This window comes from Pelophylax lessonae (assembly GCF_965119305.1).
Source record: "Pelophylax lessonae genome assembly, chromosome: 4".
NCBI classification, from domain to species: domain Eukaryota; kingdom Metazoa; phylum Chordata; class Amphibia; order Anura; family Ranidae; genus Pelophylax; species Pelophylax lessonae.
The window spans coordinates 92,198,821-92,224,672 of record NC_138771.1 but is presented as its reverse complement, the minus strand read 5'-3'; the positions used below and the strand labels follow the sequence as shown (position 1 = coordinate 92,224,672).

At 45.1% G+C, this 25,852-nt stretch overlaps 1 protein-coding gene across 1 annotated transcript in view; it reads left to right on the top strand.

Annotated features, from left to right (window-relative positions):
• The first annotated feature begins 8,380 nt into the window (after positions 1–8,380).
• ATOSA (atos homolog A) overlaps positions 8,381–25,852 on the top strand; it is a 111,342-nt gene continuing 93,870 nt past the window's right edge. The window contains exon 1 of the mRNA XM_082255638.1: positions 8,381–8,473. Within this exon, the coding sequence (XP_082111764.1) occupies positions 8,416–8,473 (58 nt within the window). The 5' untranslated portion in view covers positions 8,381–8,415. The remainder of the gene's footprint in view (positions 8,474–25,852) is intronic.

Below are 25,852 nucleotides of genomic sequence, written 5' to 3'. Positions count from 1 at the left end.
TAGTTGAGCGTGTGGCAGTTGGGTGTAAAAGGACAGCTGGTCTGATTACATCCGACTGCTTATAGAGGAGAGCGGGCTGTGTCTGTGTCCACCCTGCATAAGCAGAGCGGACACGAACCAGCCATCCACCTGCTCAGCGGGGAGCAGCGGACAGATTCTACGCTGAGCAGGCTGACTCCTGGTGGAATCTGCCCTGTGAGAAAGGGGCCTAAGAGCCTGAATTTTCTCTGCAACATTTTAGGGTTTGGTTCAATCAATTTTTATTCAGTTCATGACAAAAACCATTGGGTGTCTGAAACTGGTAAAGTCAAAGTATTACATGCTGTTCATACTCATGTAGTCACTATGGGATTAGTTTTCTGTATTCTGAAAAAACATGGTTGATCCTGCTGTTCTCTGTCTCTGTCCATGTCCCCACTTCAGTTGGGGATTTTTCAGAGCAGTGCTGGCAGTTAGTGCACATGCTCAATTTTCTGTATATTTCTACCCTGAGCATTTCCACATCTGGGCAGCCCATGTAGCTACAGAGTCACACATGTGGGTGTATACAAAGTGGTAAATGACAGCCCACTCCCTCCCTCCTCCTCCATGCCTACTAACCAGCTAAACACAGTGGGTGGGATATTACATGTAGATTGATGGTGGCTTCACCTCCTTGTTATTCTAAGACACAGGCTCGAGGGGTGTGACACAGCCTGTGACTGGCAGAAATCCACCCACACCATGTTATTGCCAAAAAATAATAAAGATTTGATTTAAAAATATTTATTTGATTGACAATTTAAAAGTTTATTGATATTAATTATTTATTTTTACTCTGTACTTCAAAGCCTGATTTTTTTTTTTTTTGAACATGTGACCAGCAGCAGAGGACTAGAAGCTTCTCCTGCTTATGTTTCCCTGCAGGCAGGCTAAGAAAGAGCTTGGTCATGTGACAGTTGTATATTAATTAGGAATAACATACTTAGATGTTTTTGGTTTTTTTTAATTAAAATTACAGTGCCATCATTCATATACAGAAGAGAAGGGATCATGTAAATTAAACAGTGTGTGTTTAGTATCATTTTAAAGAGGTTGTAAACCCATAAAACATTTTTTTTTTTTCCAACCTGAAAGAGAAACAGTATCACATCGCATACTAGCTCATTATGAAATACTTACCTTAGAACGAGCCCCCGCCGTGCCGCCCGCTTACCTCTATGACTGGCGACTTGTCCAGTCGCCTGTCTTCCGGGATCGCGGCATCCGGCCATCTGGCCAGAGTGCGAGGGAGCTGATGGTCACGGCACGGGGCTCTGAAGGAACGGCACCAGCGGCCGTTCCTTCAGAGCGCATGCGCCAGTGATGTCACTGGCTGCATGTAAGGTGAATATCTCTTAAACAGTACATGTTTAGGAGATATTTACAGTACCTATAGGTAAACCTTATCATAGGCTTACCTATAGGTAAAAGTTGCAGAGGAGGGTTTACTTCCTCTTTAAGTTGTCTTGATACATCCAATCATCTTCTGCAATCAGAAGCTAGTTGAAGGTGGTTGATTATGCCAATAAATGTCCTAGTTGATGGTCCACATAAAAGTTGATTATGACGTCAACAAGAAATAATGCTCTGTACCCTAGGCATTTATATTGTTCAACTCTCAGAATGCACACTAGAGCAGGGGTGCTCAACCCACGGCAAGGGGGCCATATATGGCCCACGGAACCCTCTGATGTGTTGGCAACTTCCTGCTTTGGGATGCCAGATCGTGGGTTGCCGACTCGTCATCCCAGAGTATCAGAGTGGATGGAGCTGGTGCTGGAGGAACCAAGCAGCTGTGGTGGGAGCAGGAGCAGCATAAGGCCCGTACACACGTAGCGATTGTCGGCCGTAAATATTCGGCCGCCGAACGATCGGCCGATTGTAGGCTTGTTAGTATGATGCTTCCGACAACCGACTCCGACTTTTCGGCCGAACAGAATCGGGTGTGCAGGCTATAAAATTTTTGTTGGCCTTCACCAGAACGGCCAATTGTTCGCCAGTCAGTACAGAATTCGGCCGACTAACAGCAGATGAGCAAGACTGGGCATGCTCAGAGAAGAAAAAACACACGGAAAGTTAACCATCACATGACATCACTTCTGCAGTTGGCTGTTGTTGGCCGACAAAATTCATGTGCAGTCTTTAGCACTTTTCAACCGACAGGACAGCAACTGACAAAAGACGGCCGATCGTTCGGCCGACATTCGGTACGTGTGTACGGGGCTATAGACTAAAAGCTTCCTCTATAGCACCAGCTTCAGGTGAACTGCATTTGATATCACTCTGCCTGGAACAGGAACCTAACAGCCAGTGATGCCAGAAGAGACTGAAAGATAAAAGGTCAGTTTTTTAAACATCACAGTCTAGCAATGAGCTTATTATGTATTAAATATCATAGTTTTGCAATAAGCATATAAACAAAAAAAGGGTTATTTCACACAGGCTTTCCGATCAGATCCACCTGTCAGTTTCTCAGGCAGACCTGATCAGACACTGGAAAAGAGAAATGGACAGAGGGCGCACCAGCCTAGCGCATTATCTTTAAAACAATTTATTGTAATAGACATGTATACACATTATGAAACACGGGCAATAAGCAATGAGGGACCACCAGGGGTCTCCACTGGGCATCCTAGCTGCCGCAGGCCGTGGAAGGATGTAGACCTCCAAAAAACGTGTTTCGGGGTGTTCCCCCTTCATCAAACCTGATCAGACCCTCCATTCACCCCTTTTGGAGCAGCAGGTGTCAGAGTTGACATGTCCGCTGTCACCCGCCGCTATCCGATCAGATCCTGTCCACCAAATCCAGACAGATTGTAGGATCGGACCGTCTGGAGGATCGGATCGGATTGGGATCAGATGAAAATGGATAGGCGGTCTGTTTTTACCCGATCTCCCCATAGAGGAGAGCAGGACTCTAACAGGTCAGTCTCTGCACAGTGAGTTGAGACGGACGTGTCATCCGCCTGCTCAATTATTTTACAGCCTGTGCATTGTAAAACACAATATTGCATTTTTTTGAAGACGCATATCACATCCCATAGCATGTTTAGCAGACACAAAGGCGACAGGGCCAACCGCCAACTGGTGAGAATCCACCGCGGGAAGGGATGCAACCTACGAACTAGATAATAATGGGAGGTTATTGACCGCTTGTCGAACGCCGCACGACTATTTACTGTGGCAGTCAGCCCCGTACAGGCAAAGCAACCTAGGGCTACGTCGCTCGCCCACGAGCCTCTAGGGGGCAAGCGCGCGCCGCCGGAGGCGCGCTCCCGCCCCCGGAGGCGCGCTCCCGCCCCCGCTCGTTCCCTGCCTTCCCCGCGCGAGTGACCGGCGGCTCCGATGTCCGCCGGTCACTTGCGATCTCCCGCTGGAGAGGGAGAAAGGTAGGCGGCTGATGTAAACAAAGCCGCCTGTCATTCTCCCTGGTGTAACAGAAGAGATCATACGATCCTGCTATGTAGTTACATCAGAAGCCACGCCCCCCCCCCCCACAGTTAGAAACACGCCCCTAGGGATACATTTAACCCACTGATCACCAATAAAGTTAACCCCTTCCCTGCCAGTGTCATTTTTACAGTAACAGTGCATATGTATAGCACTGATTACTGCAGTAATGTCACTGGTACCCCCAAAAGTGTCAAAATGTCAGTCAAGGGTCCGATCTGTCCATCGCAATGTCGCAGTCCCGCAAAAAAATCGCAGATCGCCGCCATTACTTGTAAAAAAAAACAATAAAAATGACATAAATCTTTCCCGTAGTTAGTAGATGCAATAACTTTTGCGCAAACCAATCAAAATACGCTTATTGCGATTTTTTTTTACCAAACATATGTAGCAGAAAACAAATTGGCCTAAAATGTTAAAAAATTTAGATTTTTACATTTTTTGGGAGCAATTTCATATATAAAAAAATGTGAAAAATATTGTTATTTTTTCAAAATTGACGCTCATTTTTACAGCGTCGCACGACCGCGCAATTGTCCGTTAAAATCACACAGTGCCGAATCGCAAACTAGGCCCTGGTCTTTGAGCAGGAAAATCCTCCGGGGCTTAAGTGGTTAAGCCACTAACAATTGAATAAAATGGTGTGCAGGAAATGTTAGCATTCACCAGTATTGAACAGGGTGAGGCAGGCCAATAACAAAAATCCAGCAATTCCCAGTGATGAATTCAACTAGGAAGATTGTGCCTGTGGTTTGTAATGCCCCATACACACGTGCAGATTATCTGCAGACTTTTGTCTGCAGACTTACCTTTTCTATGTAGTGCAAGAGCCTGCTGGATTGCATACAAATTGAAAGTGTTTAGGTTTGACCTCATATTATATGGTTTTGGTAAGTCTGCAGATAATCTGCACGTGTGTATGGGGCATAAGGATGTACCAAACTACACGTGCACGGCCCGCCAGGCCGACTGATGGCTTCTGGCTTTATTGTCCCGTATCTTTACTTGTACCTAATAAAGTGGCCGATCAGTGCATGTACAGTAAACCCCCGCTCCATCGTGGTTCAGTTTCTGCGGTCCCGGTATATTGCGGTTTTTTTGTAATGTTATTTTACTATATAAATCATTAAAAATGAAATATTTTTATGTTTTCCATAGCTCTTGCTATGTCTCTCAGTATCTTTTATGTGTTTAAATGAGTTTCTATTGTTTTAAAAGTGTGTTTAAAGACCTTAAAATGCTTCTACACGTACAGTGACAGTAAGCCCCCGTTCACATGCAGGCGACGCTACTTCGCGCCGCGACCTCGGAGCGGCCGCCACGGACTTCATAACATTGAAGTCTATGGCGGTCGCCTCCGGGTCGCCCCAAAGAAGCTCCGGACCCTTTTTCTAAGTCGGAGCGACTTGTGTCGCTCCTATTAGAACGGGTCCGCAGCTTCCCTATGGGAGGCAACCTACGGCGACCTGTGAGGCGACCAGGTCGCCTCACAGGTCGCCTTAGTGTGAACGGGGGCTATAAAAAACATGCCTACAATGCATTTTAACCACTTAAGCCCCGGAAGATTTTACCCCCTTCCTGACCAGGGGGTTTTTTGCGATTTTTTACTGCGTGATTTTAACGGACAATTGCGCCCTCGTGCGACGCTGTACCTAAACGAATTTCACGTCCTTTCTTTCCCACAAACAGAGCTTTCTTTTGGTGGTATTTGATCACCTGTGCGATTTTTTGATCATGCGCTATAAACAAAAAAAGAGCGTCAATTTTGCAAAAATAACAATATTTTTCACTTTTTTTATATGAAATTCCCCCCCAAAAAAATGTAAAAATCAAAATTTTTTAACATCTTCGGCCAATTTGTTTTATGCTACATATGTTTGGTAAAAAAAATCGCAAAAAGCGTATTTTGATTGGTTTGCGCAAAAGTTATCACGTATACTAACAAAGGGAAAGATTTTTGTCATTTTTTTTTTTAACGAGTAATGGCGGCGATCTGCGATTTTTTTTGCGGTACTGCGACATTGCGGCGGACAAATCGGACCCTTGACTGACATTTTTGACACTTTTGGGGTTACCAGTGACATTACTGCAGTAATCAGTGCTATACATATGCACTGTTACTGTAAAAATGACACTGGCAGGGAAGGGGTTAACTGTATTGGAGAGGGAGGGGTTAAGTGTGTCCTAGGGGCGTGCTTCTAACTGTGATTGGCTGTGGCTACTACTGTAAAAACAGAGATCAACGGTCCTACATAGTAGAACCGTCTGATCTCCATTTTTACACGGGAGAATGACAGACGGCTTGTTTACATAAGACGCCCGCCTTTCTCCTGCTCTACCGACGATCGTAATGTGACCGGCGGACATCGGGTCCGCCGGTCACACGCGCGGACTCCTCTGTGAACGAGTCGGGGCGGGCGCACGCTCGCCCGCTATTGGCTCAAAAGCCGGTCACAGGCTAGCGATGTAGATCTACATCACTCTACCTGGCCGGGGCTGATTGCCGCAGTAAATATACTGTGCGCAGTCGGCAAGCGGTAACCACTTGCCGACTGCCTAACGCCGATCTACGTCGGCAGTCAGCCCCTCACAGGCAAAGTGACGTAGGGCTACGTCACTAGCTTGTGAGGGTCTAGGGAGCGAGCGCGCGCCCCCGGAGGCGCGCTCCCGCTCCCGCGTGGTCACGGACCCCCCCCCCGCGCGTGTGACCAGCGGACCCGATGTCCGCCGGTCACTCGGCGATCGGCGGGGGAGAGGGAGAATGTCAGGCAGCTTGTGTAAACAAGCCACCTGTCATTCTCCTCGCTGTAAAAACACTGATCACATGGATCTACTATGTAGATCCGTTGATCAGTGTCCTTACAGCTCAAGCCACAGCCAATCACAGTAGAAAGCACGCCCCTAGGGATACACACAGCCCCTCCCTTCCAAATAAAGTTAACCCCTTCACAACCAGTGTATTTTTACAGTAACAGTGCATATGTATAGCACTGATTACTGTAGAAATGTCACTGGTAACCCCAAAAGTGTCACAAATGTCAGTCAAGGGTCCGATCTGTCCGCCCCAATGTCGCAGTACCGCAAAAAAATCGCAGATCGCCGCCATTACGCGTTAAAAAAAAAAACAACAAAAATGACAAAAATCTTTCCCTTTGTTAGTAAACGCGATAACTTTTGCGCAAACCAATCAAAATACGCTTTTTGCGATTTTTTTTACCAAACATAGGTAGCATAAAACAAATTGGCCGAAAATTTTAAAAAATTTTGATTTTTACTTTTTTTTTGGGGGGAATTTCATATAAAAAAATGTGAAAAATATTGTTATTTTTGCAAAATTGACGCTCTTTTTTTGTTTATAGCGCGTTTTAAAAAATCGCACAGGTGATCAAATACCACCAAAAGAAAGCTCTGTTTGTGGGAAAAAAAGGACGTCAAATTTGTTTAGGTACAGCGTCGCACGACCGCGCAATTGTCCGTTAAAGTCACGCAGTGCCGAATCGCAAAATACCCCCTGGTCAGGAAGGGGGTAAAATCTTCCGGGGCTTAAGTGGTTAATAGGGTTTTTCTATTTCGCAGATTTTCACTTTTCGCGGCTGGGTCCGGAACGTAACCCCCGCAATGGAGGAGGGTTTACTGTATTGTACTAAAAACCTTAAAAACGTGCTAAAAATGTGATATGCATCTTCAAAAAAATGCAATATTGTGTTTTACAATGCACAGGCTGTAAAAGAAGGGAAATCTTCCAATGGGGACACTCGTTTTGGTGACACCCTGGGATTCCTGTTTTGGCTATGGGAGAGGAAGTGAAAGAAAATCTCCACAAGGATGCAGACACCAAAAAATAAAATAAACTGGCAGAGTTTATTTATAGCCCTCCTTTACTTTCTCCAAAAATGAAAAGTTTTATCTTTATTTCTGCTTTGAGCCCAGAGCAATGAGTGCTATGAAGGAAGGAATCCTCTCAGCACCTCAGCTCACTGCTTATCAACACAGCGGCGCGCATAGCGTTCTGCGCACGTGCGCTCTTTAACACTGCGCGCTCCCGACTCAGAAGTTCAGCCGCAGGGAATAGAGTGAGGAGAGCCCCGGGGGTGGGCGTGTCCTCCGGTCTCCAGCGGGGGCTGTGTCTGTCTAGTGATAAGCTCCAGCCCTGGAGAAGCGAGGCCCTCCCCGCCGTCAATGACGGCCCCGGTTACCAGGGCAACCAAGCCCTCAGCCGAGTCTCCCAGTTGCCAGAGGAAGTGAGGACAGCTGATTGGCTGTTGTCGGGACATGTGACGGGTCCGGAGCGCAGCCTAGACAGTGTTGTGACAGGAGGAGGGTTGAGCAGTCACCGGGGTGACAGCGGGAGCCGAGCCTGGGTCGCCTGTGTCACCGAGTTGTTCCCCCTCCGGTACAGGTTGATGAGTGCGGCCTCTTGGCTTGTCCCCGGTCCCGGTCCATGTCCTCCTAGCGGGGCTCTGCTGATGGTCGTGGCGGCGGTGCGCAGGGAGGCCAGGGGGAGAGGAGGACAGCAGGGGGCCCCAGAGTACAGAGCGGGGGGGGAGATGGTGGAGCGGGGGGAGCCCGGGGAAGGAGTGCGGGAGCCCGGACACCGGGACATGTAGCGGGAGGAGAAGGAAAGGGGGAACCATGTCCGGGGCTCCGCCGACCAGCTGATCGTCTATTGTGTGCGGGGAGCCGATCACATCCATACCATATTACTAATCGATTATTGATTGAGAGTCAGCTGTCACCGGGGAAGAGGAGGAGGAGGGGGAGGGAGGACCGGTGTCAGCTGTCTGTGTGTCTATGGCAGACGTGGCGATGACCCGATCCGGGTGACTCACCTTCACCATGGACAGAGCGGCCCAACTCTATAAATAGACCGAAGTCAGCGGAGGACAGGAGGAGGAGGGCCCATGAGGAGATCCTGACTGATCGGCCGACCGGACACCGGAGCCCATGAGACCCGCCACTGCTTCTTCTACCGGACACACCGGCAAGATGAAGCCCGACAGAGGTAACCGACCAGTGTCCTACATACACCATCACTACACATCTCTCTATGTCTACAGTATATATATATATATACAATCTATACACCTCTCTGTGTATATATAGAATACATTGTATACAGATCTGTGTGTGTGTGTATATATATATATATATATACATGCTCTACATAGCATACACTATATTATGTCTATATTATTTATATATATATATATATATATATATATATATATATATAGAGATAGATATGATACACAATCTATACACCTCTGTATATATAGAATACATTGTGTGTGTATATATATATATATATATATATATATATATATATATATATATATATATATATACACACACAGATCTGTAAACACTGTATTCTCATTTTCTATCTACATCCATACAGATCTGTATACAATTTATTCTATATATACACAGATCAGTAAACACTGTAGTGTATGTATGTATGTGTGTGTATATATATACACACACACACTGTATACAGATCTATGTGTGTGTATATTATATAGACTACAGTGTATACAGAACTGTGTGTGTGTGTGTATATATATATATATACAAACAGATCTGTATACACTGTAGTCTATATGTGTGTGTGTATATATATATATATATATATATATATATATACACACACACACTGTATACAGATCTGTGTGTGTATACATAGACAACAGTGTATACAGAACTGTGTGTGTGTGTGTGTGTGTGTGTATATAATATATATACTACAGTGTACAGTGTATACAGATCTGTGTGTGTTCTGTGTAGTGAGGATACATTGTATACAGTTTGGTATATACTGTATAGGATGCATTGTATACAGATCAGTGTGTATATAGAATACATTGTATACAGATCAGTGTATATAGAATACAGTGTATACAGATCAGTGTGTATATAGAATACAGTGTATACAGGTCTGTGTCTGCGGTGTAGTGCGGGACACCATATACACGTCTATAAAGAAACCTTTGTGTCTGGTTTGCCATGGTATTGGATTCAGCGGGCAGCATACCATCGATCTGCCAACCTTTCCTATCCTGATAAGTGGGTCATTGACATGTAATGAGGTGATGAGCAGAGCTCCTCATCTTCCTCTCCCTGGGCCTGTCTGCCGGATCGGCATTGTCTGCTATCAGTCCTGGCTGTTTCTGCCGGTGAGTCCCTTCCTTTTTCTGGATTTTCTCTCTTCTCGTTGGATCAATGCAAAAGCTAGCTTTACACAGGAGGCTGGCAGCAGCATCCATCCAAGGATCCATCCATCCATCCAGTGATGTTTACTCCTTTCTTACCACATATTGTTAGCTGTGTGTTTTAAGGAGCTCAATAGTGAGAAGAGATTATCTTCCTTTGCTTGAACAGGATTAGACCATCTCCTGGTGTGAGGGCAAATGTCTTTTGCATAATCTGCAACTTTGAATAGAAATGTGTAGGAATGGCCGGCTATAGATGTCCATAATATGCCATTGCTTTGGTAGTAGTCCTTGTCTGTAATTAGATTTACATTGTGATTGGTCTGTTTATTTATTGTAGGTATTTATAGATCACCTACAATTTAACACAGTGATCTACATACAGTTTGTATTTTAGGTGTTTAGATGGTCACCCAGGCTGGTATTTTACCATCTTGTCTCATTGGCTGGCTTTGTTTGATAACACAATCCGGGGTTTTTCTGATGTCTGAAGTGAAGGCTTTGTTTCACTGTGACAATGTAGTATGGTACAGTATTGAATCTTTGGATTGGATTTGTCTTCCCCATTGTTTGCTGTACAGCTATGCTGTTAACTGTTGCTTGTCTGCAATACTTAAAGGAGACCTTGTTTACCTTGTTCTCTATTTAAACATCAGGAGTTGAAATTTGCCTTTGTTTTCATTGGACATCATTTGAGTTGAGCATATTATCGGATTCTCTAATTTGTTTTTGTTTTGAATCCATAAGCAGTGTATATACTTATGTGTGTGTGTATGTGTATATATATATATATATATATATATATCTCTCATCTGCAAGGCTGTGCTGTGGATTGCCAGCTGGAAAGGCCTACAGTAACATCGCTGCCAATGTCCTATACATTGCTTGGCAGGCGTGTGTATGTAATTATTACTCGGAGAGGATGAGAACAAAGCCGTCAAAGTCTACAGCAAGCGAGGTGCTGTTTGATCGGATCATATTTTGGGGAATGGTTGTTGGGACCAGTTCAGGACCAGTTCAGTTCCTCATCCTATTGTGTTGGCAATCAGCTGAGTTCCATTTTTAGTAAACAGTCAAGTTTTTTTTTTTTTTTTTTTCTCAAGGTGTCAAGTTACTACTCGGTGCATCTGCAGCCAATGAAGAGTTAAGCAAGCGAATAGCTTAGCTGGCAGGTTGTGTAGTATTCTGAGGAGCAGCTGATCTGTACAAAGCAAGTCTGTCTAGAATAGCAAATTCAAACTGGATCCCATCATAAACATGAAATGTGTATAGACAAAATCGCTCGATTAATGTATTGCCCAGCTGCTTCTGGTTACATTGGAGTTTAATGTGTAACAATAGCAAATTTTATGTGTTTTATGGAGCAATAAAAAAAGCAAAGTGACCTCTGGGGTGGTTAAAGTGATCTGTCAACAGATATGCTTGAGCTGTGGTAGGACTCGTGTCATAGGGTTTTTATACTAAAATATTTGCTTCTAGAAGTGGTGAACTGCAGGTGAATATAGGTCTTTTCACATGCATTGTGTTCAGTTCCAGCATCAGATAAAATAATCTGTTTATATAAAAAAAAAAGAAAAAACACATGAAAACTGAATCTGTTTACTTACATTTTTACATTTGCCCTTCGTTTAAAGAGAAGTGCACAAATGTAAAATAAACCTTTACGCTTGCCTCAATGGCTGCAGCATTAATCTGATGCTGCTGCTGTATCCTACCAGCTCTATACAAAGAACTGAGCAATCAAAACCGTTGATCACTCAGTTCTCAGGTCCCCTCTGAGCAGAGAGAACTGTCCATTGCCCCTCCAGTGCTCGTTGGAGCGCTGGGCTGTGGAGGGGGGCGGGAGCAGCTTGGTTCGGGCTCTATGCGGTGCTCTGAGAGGCTGATCCAGCTGCCTGTCAGTCATCTGGGCAGATCCTGACATTATTGTCGGGATCTTTCAAGAGCCTGAACCAGCTCTGTGATGTCAGCTGACAGCGGTGTTTAGCCGGCTATCGGCTGAATCTGGGCTACTGGAGTGCCCTTAGTTCTGCACTCCTGTGACCCATAGGAGAAGAATGACCACAAGAACTTTGGGCATAACAAAGAGCTGGGGGGGGGGGGGGGCACACCCTGAACATGCATTTCTAAAGCTGGTGCAGCTATGAACCAAGCGACATGCATATTTACAGAGAATAGCGCATACATGCAAAAGAAATGACTGTCAAATATAAAGGCATAAAATGGGGATTTGGTCCCACCATATGGCCATATCGTGCTCAAGCCCACCACTACGTCAAAGTACCCCATTGTCAGTGGGTCCTACACTATCCATAAAAAGGATGAATCCAACCTCTCCAGAACTTTGGGCATACTTCTTCTTTTCAGTTCGGGTTCGTTTTTATGGCTATACATTAGAGTTGCACGAATAATCGTTAAAAAAATTGCAATCTCAATTCACCCCCCCTCACAATCCTAAAACCACATTTATTACAGAGCTGTTCTCTGCTCACTCACAGCTGTCGGAAAAAGAGCACCCGGCAAATGTTTATCAACATTATTAAAGCGGAGTTCCGGCCTCAAAATCGAGAAAAACGATTTTGGGCCATCCGCTTGCTGAGGGTCACCAGAAATAGAAATGGATGCTCCCGAATTTTTTTTTTATTCACTTACCTTGTTTTTGAAGAAAATATTCTCCCCTTCCTTCTACTTCCTCCCTCTGCGGCCACGGCCCGTGCCGTCACTTCCGGCTTGCGATGACTCCTGGGAGCTGAACGTCATCGCTCCCAGGAGTCAAAGGGCCTGCACCGGCCCCGCTCGTCACTTACGGTGTAGGCGCGGCATTCCCTGCTAAACAGCTTCTGGGCATGCCCAGAAGCTGTGCAGGGATGACACGCCTGCCCCGGAAGTGACGAGCGGGGCCGGTGCAGTGCATTGTGGGACTCACCGAAGAGGAGGCAGAAGAGGACGCTCTGGCTTCAGCTGCCCACACCTGAGATGGCAGCGTTGGAGAAGAAATTTTAAAGGTAAGTACCGTATTTTCCGGCGTATAAGACGACCCCCCCCTAATTTTCAAGTTAAAACATAGGTTTTGGGCTATACTCGCTGTATAAGACTACCCCCCTTCCGAAGCAAGGCAACACCGTTGAAAAACATCAGATTTCTCATAGATCTCCAAGGTACCCCAAGTACTGTAATACATGTAATCTCTCATAATATCTCCAAGGTACCCTAAGTATAAGGAATACCAGTAGATGTAATCTCAAGACGCTGGCTGTGCGGGAATCCTGTACCGGTAAACCGTATGTACCGTAGCTTCGGCTACATACAGTATACCGCGCTGAGCCAATCACAGTGAGCGATGTATTTTATTATTGAATGCAAAGCCTGCTCGGATTGGCAAAGTCAGAGAGGCGGGCTGATGTTACTCCGCTAATCTGAGCAGGCTTTGCATTCAATAACAGAATACATCGCTCTGCCTGATTGGCTCAGCGTGGTATACTGTATGTAGCCGAGGCTACGGTACATACGGTATTCCGGTACAGGATTCCCACACAGCCAGCGTCTTGAGAGATTACATCTACCGGTAATACTTATACTTAGGTTACCTTGGAGATATTATACTCGGCGTATAAGACGACCCCCCATTTTTGGGGGATTTTTTTGAGGTTCAAAAGTCTCTTATACGCCAGAAAATACAGTATTTCTTCTAAAGGGTAAGTGCGACCTGGGACAGTTCAGAGGCTATCCATTCTGCAATGTACTAGCCCTGACTGTCCTGGGGGTATTTTTATCTAAAATTCATTCCTGAGGCCTGAACTCCGCTTTAAGGCTGCTAGACCAATATAAACGCGTTTTACAATGTATTTTGTTCTTTTAGATCAAAGGAATGAACTTCTGTCTGTAAAGGAGAGCAGTTTAACCACTTAAAGACTAAGCCTTTTTCTGACACTTGTTGCTTCCAAGTTAAAATCAGTATTTTTTGCTAGAGATTTACTTAGAACCCCCAAAAATTTATATATATCTTAGCAGGAACCCTAGAGAATAAAATGGCGGTCGTGGCAATCTTTTATGTCACATTGTATTTGCGCAGAAGTCTTTCAAACTCATTTTATTGGGAAAAAATAGACTTTAATCAATTTTAAAAAATTAAACAGTAATGTTAGCCCAATTTCTTTGTATAATGTAAAAGATGTTACGCCGAGAATCGTGATCTTTATTCTAATCTCTAATTGAGATACAAATTTTTATCCAGAATCGTGCAGCTCTAGTATACCTCCATTTATCACGTCTGTTCAGTGTTTGAAGAAAATAATCATAAGTGTACAAAAGAAGAAACCCTTTTTTTTATTTTTTTTTTGTAGTCCTAAACCGACTCGAATGAAAGCAGATGTAAATAGACGTGATGTATGTCCGTGTAAAATCCACCCCCCCCCTAGACCTACATTGTAGTTCAGTCTGGGTCTGTCTGAAACACTGACACAGATGAAGACTAAACGCTTGTGTGAAAGAAACCCGTAATCTGCATCCCCATCTTGAGGTTTCCTGCAGTTTAGGTCGGATTTTGTTTTATGTCTGTTAGTTGTGGAAGGGTTTCCTTCTGTTTATGAACATTGTTCTAGTGGCTTACTTCACCCGTCTGGCCATTGTATGTGCAGCTTTTTCCTGCTCCTGATCTCCTGACCACTGGCTGGACCAGCCTTTTTGCAACTTTTTTTTAACAGAAGAATCTTTTGAAGTAATTTTCAGGTCTCATGGAACCCCTTATAGACTATTACACCTGCAATTCATGGTATGTTAGCCTAATTAGTACCTGTGTACATCTAATTTAAAATAAAAGAATGCGGCATGATCATTTTCAACAGCCCTGCTTTATTTTTAGCAATAATCATAAAATGAAACCGATATTATTGACCAGAAAATAAATGCAGCCTGTGCAAACTGTAGTGCTTTTTTACATTGCCTTTTAGTGAAGAATGTCCTCTTACATTGGTAGTCATTGGGAAAGTGCCTTCTTACATTCATGACCAGCGGTGGAAGGGCCCCTTTCCCTTTGGCCTGGTGGCCAGCGGGGGAAGGCCCCCCCCTTCCCTTTGGCCTAGTGGCCAGCGGTGGAAGGCGCTCCCCCCCCCCCCTTCCCTTTTGGCCTGGCGGCCAGCGGTGGAAGGCGCTCCCCCCTTCCCTTTTGGCCTGGTGGCCAGCCGTGGAGGGCGCTCCCCCCTTCCCTTTTGGCCTGGCGGCCAGCGGTGGAAGGCGCTCCCCCTTCCCTTTGGCCTGGCGGGGAGCGGTGGAAGGCCCCCCCCCTTCCCTTTGGCCTGGTGGCCAGCTGTGGAAGGCCCCCCCCTCGGCCTGGTGGCCAGTGGTGGAAGGGCCCTTCAACCGCTGGCCACCAGGCCAAGGGGGGCCCTTCAACCGCTGGCCACCAGGCCAAGGGGGGCCCTTCAACCGCTGGCCACCAGGCCAAGGGGGGCCCTTCAACCGCTGGCCACCAGGCCAAGGGGGGCCCTTCAACTGCTGGTGGCCCCCTTGGCCTGGATTAAAGACTGAGCTAGACCTATTTAGTGGAATATTGGGAAATGGTCTTAAAGTATATGTACAATTGGTAAACTCTCATATAAACTGTAACTTCAAAAGTAATTTTCAATATTTGTTTTCAAATTAGCAGCTTTTATTAAAACCGCCAGGTGATCTTGCTATGAAGGTTCTCATTTAAGCGCTTCTATTTTTGTCAGAGAGGGACAGAGCATTGTTACGCTATTGTGCTTCTGTTTTGTCACCCTGTAACAGGGGCTTCTGATGGTGACAAGCGGCCTTTAATACAAATCATGCAGACATTGTCCACTGTTGTCAATTTCATGAATTCCCTTGTTGTCTCCATCATAAAATCCCTACCCAAGAATTGAGAGTGGTCCGAAGGAGGTTAGCAGCACTGAGATGCAATACAAGATGAAAAGAAGGTAAAAATAAGTAGTTTATTACACACATGGCGATGGTTTGATACACACTGCTTAAAGCGGTATTAAACCCCAAAAAATGTAATATATTGCAGCTTACCAATTCTTAGATGTGGTGGCTGCATTTTTTTTTTTCTCAGGCTCTTTGTTTTAGCCATGATGTCCTATATCCCATAGGTCAGGGGTCGGGAACCTATGGCTCGCGATCCAGACGTGGCTCTTTTGATGGCTGCATCTGGCTCGCAGACAAATCTTTAATAAAGGGGGACATGAGTCGCGCTGGACATGTAGTCTTAGAGCTCCGCCGCGTCTACCACTTAATCCAGTGCCATCCGCGTAACTGTGCCCGGTGCCAAGGGGATTTTTGCACCCATCGATGGTACACTTTGTGGGCTACCCACCGCTACCCTCAGTTCGTCTCTGGGTGACCAGATTGCCGCGCTACGGACCCTGCGGCCTACTCGTGGGACCGCCGCCGGCTCGTGTGCTGTGCATCTGAGGGCCTTGCCAATCACCGCCAGGTAAGGTAATTTTCAGAAGTCTGCTCTGGTTCTCTCCACAAAGCTGGACTATCTGAGTCTGACTCTGGACTCAGCCTTAGCCAGAGTGCTCCTTCCTCTGGACAAACTCCAGAAACTGCAGCTGCAATTCATCTACTGCTGTCCAGCAGATGGTCATCCCTCAGGACTTTCATGCGGTTGCAGGGCCTAATGGTCTACCTTTTGAGGCGGTTCCATTTGCACAGTTCCAAACGAGGTCCCTGAAAAGGGAGATTCTGGGAAAATGGGACCAGAATCCACAGTCTCTGGATAATCGGATCCGGCTGAGTCGGGGACCGAAAGAGTCCCTGATATGGTGGCTTCGTTCCCTGGAGCTACGGCTGGGGAAATCCTTCCTCCTCTTGTATTGGACAGTAGTCACCACGGATGCCAGCCTGTTCGGGTGGGGAAGCGCCCTCGGCAAAAATTCTGCTCAGGAGGAATTGGAAGAGTTCAGACTACCAATCAATGTCCTGGAACTCAGAGCGATCAGACTGTGCTTGGAACATTGGACAGATGGATGGATCTTCTTCAGGGGTGTCCAGTGCGCATTCAATCGGACAATGCCATGGCCGTGGCTTATGTCAATCACCAGGGTAGCACAAGAAGTGTCTTGGCGGCTTAGTTGACGGACACAGCACCCACCCCTCTTTGGATTTGTAGTTCTTCTGACACTGTAACAAACTGGAGTACCTATAGCAGAGAGAGGGAGTATGCCCCCTGGGACTGCCCATAGGCATAGCCAGACTTTTTTTTTTTTCTGCCCAGTGTTCTACTCCTGTAGGGGGTAGAATAACCCAATGGTTAAGAAGATCAGGAGCTGTGTCTGTCAATAAACATCAGAGAAATTGATTTTACGGTAAGTCAAAAATCCCCCTGTCTGTGTTTCTGTTAGAGTTCCCCTCACTTCATGTTCTGCTGACAATGGTTTCACCAGACAGAAAGTAAAGCTGGCCATAGATGTCTTGAGGGCTGATTGATTTAGAAAAAAAAAAAAAAACTCCCCATCCACATAATTAAGGATGGAGGAATCATCCCTGCTGTGCTATTGTATTCTGACAATGGGACCCCTCCTTACAATGGGACCCCTCCTTTGTCAGAACACAGTGATTAGCAAAAGTTTTACAACAGTCCTCTTCAACAGAAGTTGATAGATCAACTCCTTTCAGGTGGGAATGGCCATAGCTGGATCGAGATTCAGCTGGCAGAATTTTGATCCATCTATGGGCAGCTTAAATGATAAGTTCACCTTTGGAACATGTTGCATGTTCCACTCTTATTAGGGTTAAACATGCAACCTATTCCAGCTCCTGCTTCCTCTCCCCCTGATCTTTAACCCCCCCCACCGTGTGAAAGTGGGCAGTGGGTTTCCTTCTCCCAGCGCCCGCTGTCAAAATTCGAGTACTACATGGCCGTGCGGGGCTCCCCCCACATGGCCACGTCATTCATTCAGAGTTCACCACAATCTAAAGAGCAGTCAGGAGAGCAGAGAGACTATGATGCTCTCCAGCACATCATAGGTTAAACTCAAACCTCACTGGAACATTAATCGTATCATGAAGATCACTTTTTAGCACTTTCATGCAAAATAATAATGATATGCATACAAAGGATGTACGCTCAGCAGGGGACACGGGGATTTAAGGTCCCCAGCAATAAATAGGCTGAAGAAATGTAGGGGGGCCAAATGCTCATAAACTGTATACGGGACCTGATGGTTAAAGTGAAGGGGAACATAGACATTGACTAAAGCCAAGTCACAATAATAGTTCATGCATAGCCAGTGCACCATGGTAGGATCACTTTAAAATGAATAGCATCGCCCCCCTTAAGAGCCAAGCATCAGAATCACCTCAGTAGAAAAAGCGCTGTCTTTCCACTTCCAGGTTTGCACCATGACATTACAAGCTCTGCCCGGGCTTGTTTCGTCATTGACTGACGTGACTTCCTCAAAGGGGAAAAAAGCTTTGTCCCCTTGAGGAAGTCTTGTAAATTATGTTGTAAAGCGAGAATGGAGAAGGAGGATGTAAAAAACAAAATAGGGGGATGGGATTTGATTGGTAGAAAAAAAAAAAGTAATTGAGTAAAGATACACCCCCCTTCTTCGTCGTCTTCTTCCTCCTTTTTTTATTTTTTTCTTGAAATCTGACAACCAGATCTTTTAAATGATTGGGCAATAAGGTAAGTGGTCAGTCCTAGCAGATAACCAGCACCTGTATATCATTTCTGAAAGAGTGGTTTCTCTGGTTTTAGTAATGTCCTTGACTTGATTAGATTCATGTGTGGCTTTGTCTCGAATATTTTCATAGGCAGCAGTGCCTTAGAATAACAGGCTTGACTTGAACACGGCCTTTTGAGGCACGTTAGAGAACCAGCTTGTTGTTTCCTGAGGACTTATTTAGAGGAGCTTATAAATAGTGTCTGCCTATAAATATTCGCTGTAATATGACCAGAACGTGTAAACTTCTTGACCTAATAATTATGGCCTATATCAGGCAGTTGCGGAGAGTGGTTTATTATGTTAGCGTGGCCTACATTTTCAGAGTTCAACACAAAGTGAGTTTTCCCTCTATTGATTTGACCAGATGTTATATAGCTTAATCGTTTTTTGTTTATTATCAAATCTCATCCAGTTTGAGCAGCCATTACATATGTTTGCAAGTTGTCTGTGTTTGTCTAGAAAAGTACCATACTATGCTTACAAAGCGCAAGACCCCGAATAGCTAACAGTTTGGTATATAAGAAGGTGGGATCTCTGCGATCTGCTCGGTTTTTCTGGCTGATCACTATTGCTTTACTTTGCTCTTTTTTTGTATACTTTATTCAGTCTTTCCCCAACCTACACATTCATCTGTTCCAAATGTGTATATATATAGTGGTCTTCTGTTTGGTGGCTAGATAATAAATGCACAGTCAGCCCCCATTGGCTGCTTTTAGGGAGCTTAAAGAGTTGATTCACCCTTAGAATAAAATCGCCCATGTATCACAAGTACAATAATTAATAAAGAGGAAAAAAAAAAACACTACTCCCGGTTTTGAAAATGAATTTTTTTTTTCCCCCCAATGTAATACCTGCAGGCTGTTCATCCACTGCCTATACCAAGCCAAAAAACTCCAAGGTAGCAGAACTTTCCTGTCCTAGGCTTCTCAGCTTCACAGGAACAAACATTCAATAAAGTGGGGACTACCCTGCACCACTAACCAAAAACACTATTTATTTCTTTAATATTCAAAGCAAACTTCCCCATCCATTCATGTTTCCATGCTTTATTTTGCTGAGAAATCACTTTGTAAAACAACCCTCTAATGGCACTTTTCCACTGCAAGTACCGGCTCGTCTCTACTCGGCCCTGCTTGGCCCTGTTTGCTTTTCCACTTCTGGTACCGCATGGTATGGTGTTGGTTCGGTTCGGTACGGTACGGTATGGTATGGTTTGCTTTTCCACTAAAGTAGTACTAAAGTTAAGTGGGTGGGATAACAACGGGGTGGGTGGGATTCTCTGACCAATCAGTGGCTAGTAGTGACTGCATGCAAAGGATTGTGGGATATGGTACCGGGTATGGTACCTCTTGGAACCACAATCGAGGTGGTACTGTTTTTGAGAGCCGTACCGTTCGGTTCCATGCAGTGGAAAAGCGCCGCTGTACCGCACCATACCGAACCGTTCCTACACCATACCATGCGGTACCAGCAGTGGAAAAGCACAAAAGCGAGCCGAACCGTTCGGTTCCATGCAGTGGAAAAGCGCCATAGCATTTCTGGCTGCCACTGTGATTTATGTAGCATTTATTTCTGAAATTCATCTTCCTTTAGGGAGGGGGGTGAATGCTTAGCTGAGAAACCTCTCCTCCCTTCCTGAAGATTCCTGGGATGTATGATATTGTTTGCCTAGGCAAGAACCCAGGAAGTGACTATAAAAGAATTATTAGAATTTTTTTTTTTTAAAACAAGCAAATATGATCTACTTTCCTAATGCTAGCAGCGTAAGGATTAAAAATAGTCAATGTTGTTTGAGAGAGTGAAGTTTCATTTTTAAAAACCCCTGTATGTGTATAGAGCTCTCTCCCAATTTACAGCACAATGCTGAGCTCAGCCATTACGGTGGCAAAGGGAGAGCGCATACTGCGAATGCAAAGGTTTGAATGAGCCACAGCACTTGTTCCTAGAAAGCTTAAAGTGGTTCTAAATGCAGAAGGATTTTTTTTTTTTTAATCTTAATGCATTGGAATAAAAAAAAAAAAAAAAAAAAAAACCCCTGTGTGCAGTAGCTGAGCTCATCTCGATCTAGCGATGTTGCCTAAGAGACTCGGCTTTCCGGTACACTCACTCCTGATTGGCTGAGACACACGGCAAGCGCCATTCTGCTGTCAATCAAAGTCAGTGAGCTAATGATGAGAGGGGGCAGGGCTAAATGAACACACAAAGCAGTGGCTTGGCTCGGGTGCCCCCCATAGCAAGCTGCTTGCTGTGGGGACACTCTGCAGGAGGAAGGGGCCAGGAGCGCCAGCGAGGGACCCGAGAAGAGGATCTGGGCTACTTTGTGCAAAACTACTGCACAGAACAGGTAAGTAAAACATGCAAAAAAAATAAATAAAATAAACCTAACAAGACTTTAGTATTACTTCAATTTGCGTGCCCAACATCCATTGCCTCTTGCTATCTAGGCAGAACCTGGGTGGTCACCTACCTGGAAGTTTTTCGAGGGGTGGTCACCTACCTGGGAGTTTGTCAGATTGGACTTTGGAAAGGTCATAGACCACCTACAAGTATGACATTGAAAAGGAGCCTTTATAAAAACCTGAACAGTGTTTGTACTGTGGATGGTGAAATGTATGGGGAGCTTTACTATAAAGGTGAACTAAAGCTGAGCAAAGATGGAATTCAGCAGGTTAGGTTTGTGTGGCCTTCTCTGTTCGACAGAAGTCAATTGTTTGACTGCTGATGAATTAACATGCTGGAAAATTTCTGTTGATCAGCAACTACAGCCTGGGAATCCTCCATTTGCCTCGCTAGTGTGGATGGAGTAATCTGTTAAGCCCATCTATGCCGAACTTTGCCCTTAAAGAAAAAGTGATCATTTAAAATATAAAAGTAACTTAGTTATAGATTTATTAGAAATCACAAAATGTATTTCTTTATACAACTACCGTAGCATTTATCTACCCGAATCGGTGTTGCTCAACCTGGTATAAAAACTTTGTACAGCATGAGGTAAGGCTATAAAGGAGAAGTAGGGCCAAAAGCTCTTTTAGCCATACTTCTTCTGGGGATCACAGGATTGCACCTAATTCTGCACTCCTTTGACCTGTATTCAGTCAACAATGGATTCAAGTTGGCTAAATCACTGAGCCAGTCCAGTCTCTTAAAAGATCCTGACTTTATTGTCAGGATCCTCCCAAATACCTAAATTGGCAGATGGCTTAGCCTCACGGCTCACTGCTGAGAGCCTGAGCCAGCCAGTCCCACCCCCTCCACAGACCGGTGCTCCAATGAGCACTGGAGGAGCAGAGAGCCGCTGACTGACAGTCACTGCTCTCTGCTCACTGAAGACTGAGAACTGAGTGATCAGCGCTCTTTGATCACTCCATTCTCAGTCTTCGTATTGGCAGGGGACTGATGCAGCATCAAACCATCTATTTAAGTGTGACGGACCCCCGTACTTAAGAGTATGTCCCCCAAATAAGCTTCCCTTGCCTGGTACCAGCACGATCCAAGATCCCTTTGCCCACACAATCACCTGTCGAGACATCAGATATTGTAGCCACGATATGCAAGCCTAGCCGAGAATAGCTTGTTTAAGTTCTGGAACCTTTATTGAACAGACTCACACACAATATATACCACATACAGGTCAGGTGCCTGATTACAATATCGTATGCAGATGAAATTGTGTACAGAAATCTAATTACCCTGAGCTATTTACCTAGCCATCTGGACAGAAAAAATAGGTGAGTTAATTAACAATGGGACAGACATGCTTAACAGAAAACACATAACACCTCAATACACAGACAATAGCAGGAGACCACCAGTAACAGACTGTCCGTCTCTTGCATTAAAGAGAGTGGAGCAGAGGCCAACTCTTTCAATGAACAAGTTCCGAATCAAACAGGCCAGGACTAGTCTTTAGGGCAAGCACAAAATAACAGTCCCTCAAAAAATGTAATAAAAAGAGAAAAAGAAATATAGCAATAACCAATAACAGGGTGAATGTTGGCAGAAAAGGTCCCTGCAGCCAGTGTCTGTGACAGTAGGTATGCCTGAAAAAGGAGGCAGTGCCCTCAAACGTTCATTGCAGTATCCCTGGCACACAGGCACAATGATTTGACAAGTTACTGGGTGCCCTTGTATCCAGGGGCTCCTGCAGTTCCCCCATCCTCCTTCTGTGGACTTTCCCAGGCTCAGTCCTATTGGTTTGCTACTGGAGGAATGTAACAGAACCATAGGGATGGATGAATCGGAGGTATACAGAGAACCGGATTTTTGTTACAGGTTTGTGTACAAAGGGGAAATGTAAGTTTAATGGAATACTTTGCTTTGTCTTCAGTAAAAAGTTTGTATATAGGGGAGCGCTTCCCTTGTTTTTTCCTTTAGCCTCGGTTCACATTTATGCGATGCGGGAAGGCTGCGAATCTGCAGCCTGTTCCCGCATCGCACACGCACCCCCGGCAGTTCACACTGCCATATGCGATACGCTGGGGGTGTCAATGTAATGTTAACGACACCCCCAGTTTGATCGCATATCGCAGTGCGATTGTGCAGTTCGCACAGGATCGGATCGCACAAGTGTGAACCGCTGTGCGATCCGATCCTGATGCGGCTGCCAAAAAGGGTCCTGTGCGTGTTTGCTGCGGCTGCGGTGCGAATTTAGCCATACAAACAGTATTGCTAAACTCGCACCGCACAGCCGATCGCATGTAATGTCGGAGCAGTGCGCTCCGACATTACATGCGAACCCCGCACACGCACAAGTGTGAACCGGGGCTTAATCTAGGTGAGTGTATATGTGTGTGTGTGTGTGTGTGTGTGTATATGTGTGTGTGTGTGTGTGTGTGTGTGTGTGTGTGTGTGTATATATTATTTTTTTTCTTCTAAATATGTGTGTGTATAATATAATTTTTTTTTCTTTTCTTCTAAATCCAAACTTTTTTCTGTTAATACCATGATTGCTTGGGATACAACCTAAATTGGGACTATAACACAGATCCTGGTATTATGCATTTTGCCAGGGCGTTCCATGTTAGGTTGTATTAAGTGGGATTTGTTGATGAAACTGCATTACAGATCAATGTATGGGGATAGTTTTTGGTATGTGTTGTGTGTTTGGTTTTTTTTTTCAACCTATTTAGTTTTCTGAAAAGACTCTTTATTTTGCTAACTACTGTGTTTTTTTTAATGCCACCCCACACCCAGACGCACACCAATGAGCTCACCCCACCTCCTCCCACCACTTGGAGATAATTCTGAACTGTGTTTTTTTCCATCACCCCGCATATTTAACATAGATCTGCTGAAAATAGCACAGGCCTTCTGTTTTGATCTTCAAGGCTTTTCAGTGCTGAGTGTTTGCAGGTTTCTGGGTTCCTTGTGTTTAGTAGATAGTGTTCTAACTAAAGGCAAACAGAATGTCATGTTTACTTTCAGACAGCTGACTTTGCTTGCATAATCAAGTCAGGAAGGTTTTATGACACAGTCATGCAACTTTGTCCATTGTTCCACTTTGGCTCAGTACAGCACTGACTGTGCTAACAGATCGTATTGTCAGTTGTGACGTCAGTTGTGACATGTTCAGCTGTGGCCTGTAGGTCACTGATTTTGACCGATGTTACAATTCTGGAAGATAAAGTGTTCAGTATAGGCCGTTCTGTTAAAGTACAAATAACACAGACAGAGGCGGGATACGAATACATTTAGCTCTTAGTAGCTGAGCTAATTCTACTGAACATGTCCTCGGTTTTATGATTGATTTTTCAAGCCTTGGTGTGTCTTTTACCTGATGTAAAATAGTTTCAGCTTTATAGTCCCGGTTCACACTTCTGCGATGCGGGAATGCTGTGAATATGCAGCGTGTTCCCGCATCGCATCCGCACCCCTGGCAGTTCACACTGCCATATGCGATACGCAGGGGGTGTCAATTAAAAGTTAACGACACCCCAAGTTGAGATCGCATATCGAAGTGCGATCTGCAAGTTCGCAGAGAATTGTATCGCACTAGTGTGAACCACCATGGGATCCGATTCTGCTGCGGATAAAAAAAAAAGGGTCAGGTGCGTGTTTAGTGCGATTGCGGTGCGAATTCAGCCATACAAAGTGTATGGCTGAAATTTGCACCGCACAGAGATCGCATGTAATTTAGGAGCAGTGCACTCCAAATTACATGCAATCTCTGTGATTGCGCTAATGTGAATCGGCACTTAACAAATAGTTCAACTCCCGCAGTGTTTCTCTCTCAGGACATGAACTCTGCAGTCTCCTAGACACAAGCTAGTGTCCTATCTCTGCCTGCCCTCCATTTGGTCAACCACAAGAGGCATGGTTACAGGAAGCTAGGAAAACCATTGTGTCTGGAGTTGTGCTTAAGGTCCCTTTTCACACTTGTGCGACTTGTCATGCAACTTTGCAGTCCCAAATCGCAGGACAAGTCGTTCTCCATGATTTCCAATGAGTACCGTTCGTTTCTGTACGACTTCAAGTCGCAATGACGTCAAAGTAGTCCCTGCACTACTTTTGGCAGATTTTAATGCATTTTGAGGTCCAAAGACCTAGGCATTGCTTCAAGTCGCGGAAACATTGCGCAACTTTTAAGTTGCGCAAGTGTGAAAGGGGCCTTAAAGCGGAGTTCCGGGCACAAAATCGATATTTTTTTTTGTGCCCATCCGCTTCTACACCTTCACCTGAAAAGGAATTGGATAGTTAGGTTTTTTTTTTATTTACTCACCTTGTAATTGAAGATCGAAGATACTCACCTAGTCTTCACTTCCTCCCTCTGTGCCGCGGCTCCGTCGTCACTTCCGGGCTTGCACTGATTCCTGGGAGCTGAACGTCATCGCTCCCAGGAATCAATGCGACGGCACCGGCCCCGCTCGTCACTTCCGGGCGACGCCGCATTCCCCTGCTAAACAGCTTCTGGGCATGCCCAGAAGCTGTGGAGGAATGCGGCGCCGCACCGCAAGTGACGAGAGGGGCCGGTGCAGGCGCATTCTGGGAGAAGAAGACGCGGAAGAAGACGCTGAAGAGGACCGCGCCGGCTTCAGCTGCCCACAAGAGAGATGGAAACACTGTGGAAGAAATTTTATAAGTGAGTATTTCTTCTAAAAGGTAAGTGCGAACTGGGACAGATCAGAGGCTAGCCATTGTGGAATGTACTAGCCCTGACTGTCCCGGGGGTATGTTTGTTGAAAAATGATTTCTGTGCCCGGAACTCCGCTTTAAAGCAGTTAAAAAACCCTGCAAAATAAAGGCATAATGTGCTAGTATGCATCGCATATTGGCACTTTATGCAAAACTGTTTCGGCAAGAAGCTTTGAAGTTTTATTGGCCAGAATAAAACCAGTATAACCAGCATGCTTTACAGACTGGTTTTGCTCTGTAAGTTGTACGTATAGGTAAGCCTATAATCGGGCTTACCTATAGGTACTGTAAATATCTCCTAAGCTCGCATGGTTTAGGAGATATTTACTGTATAGTGTGCTGATGATG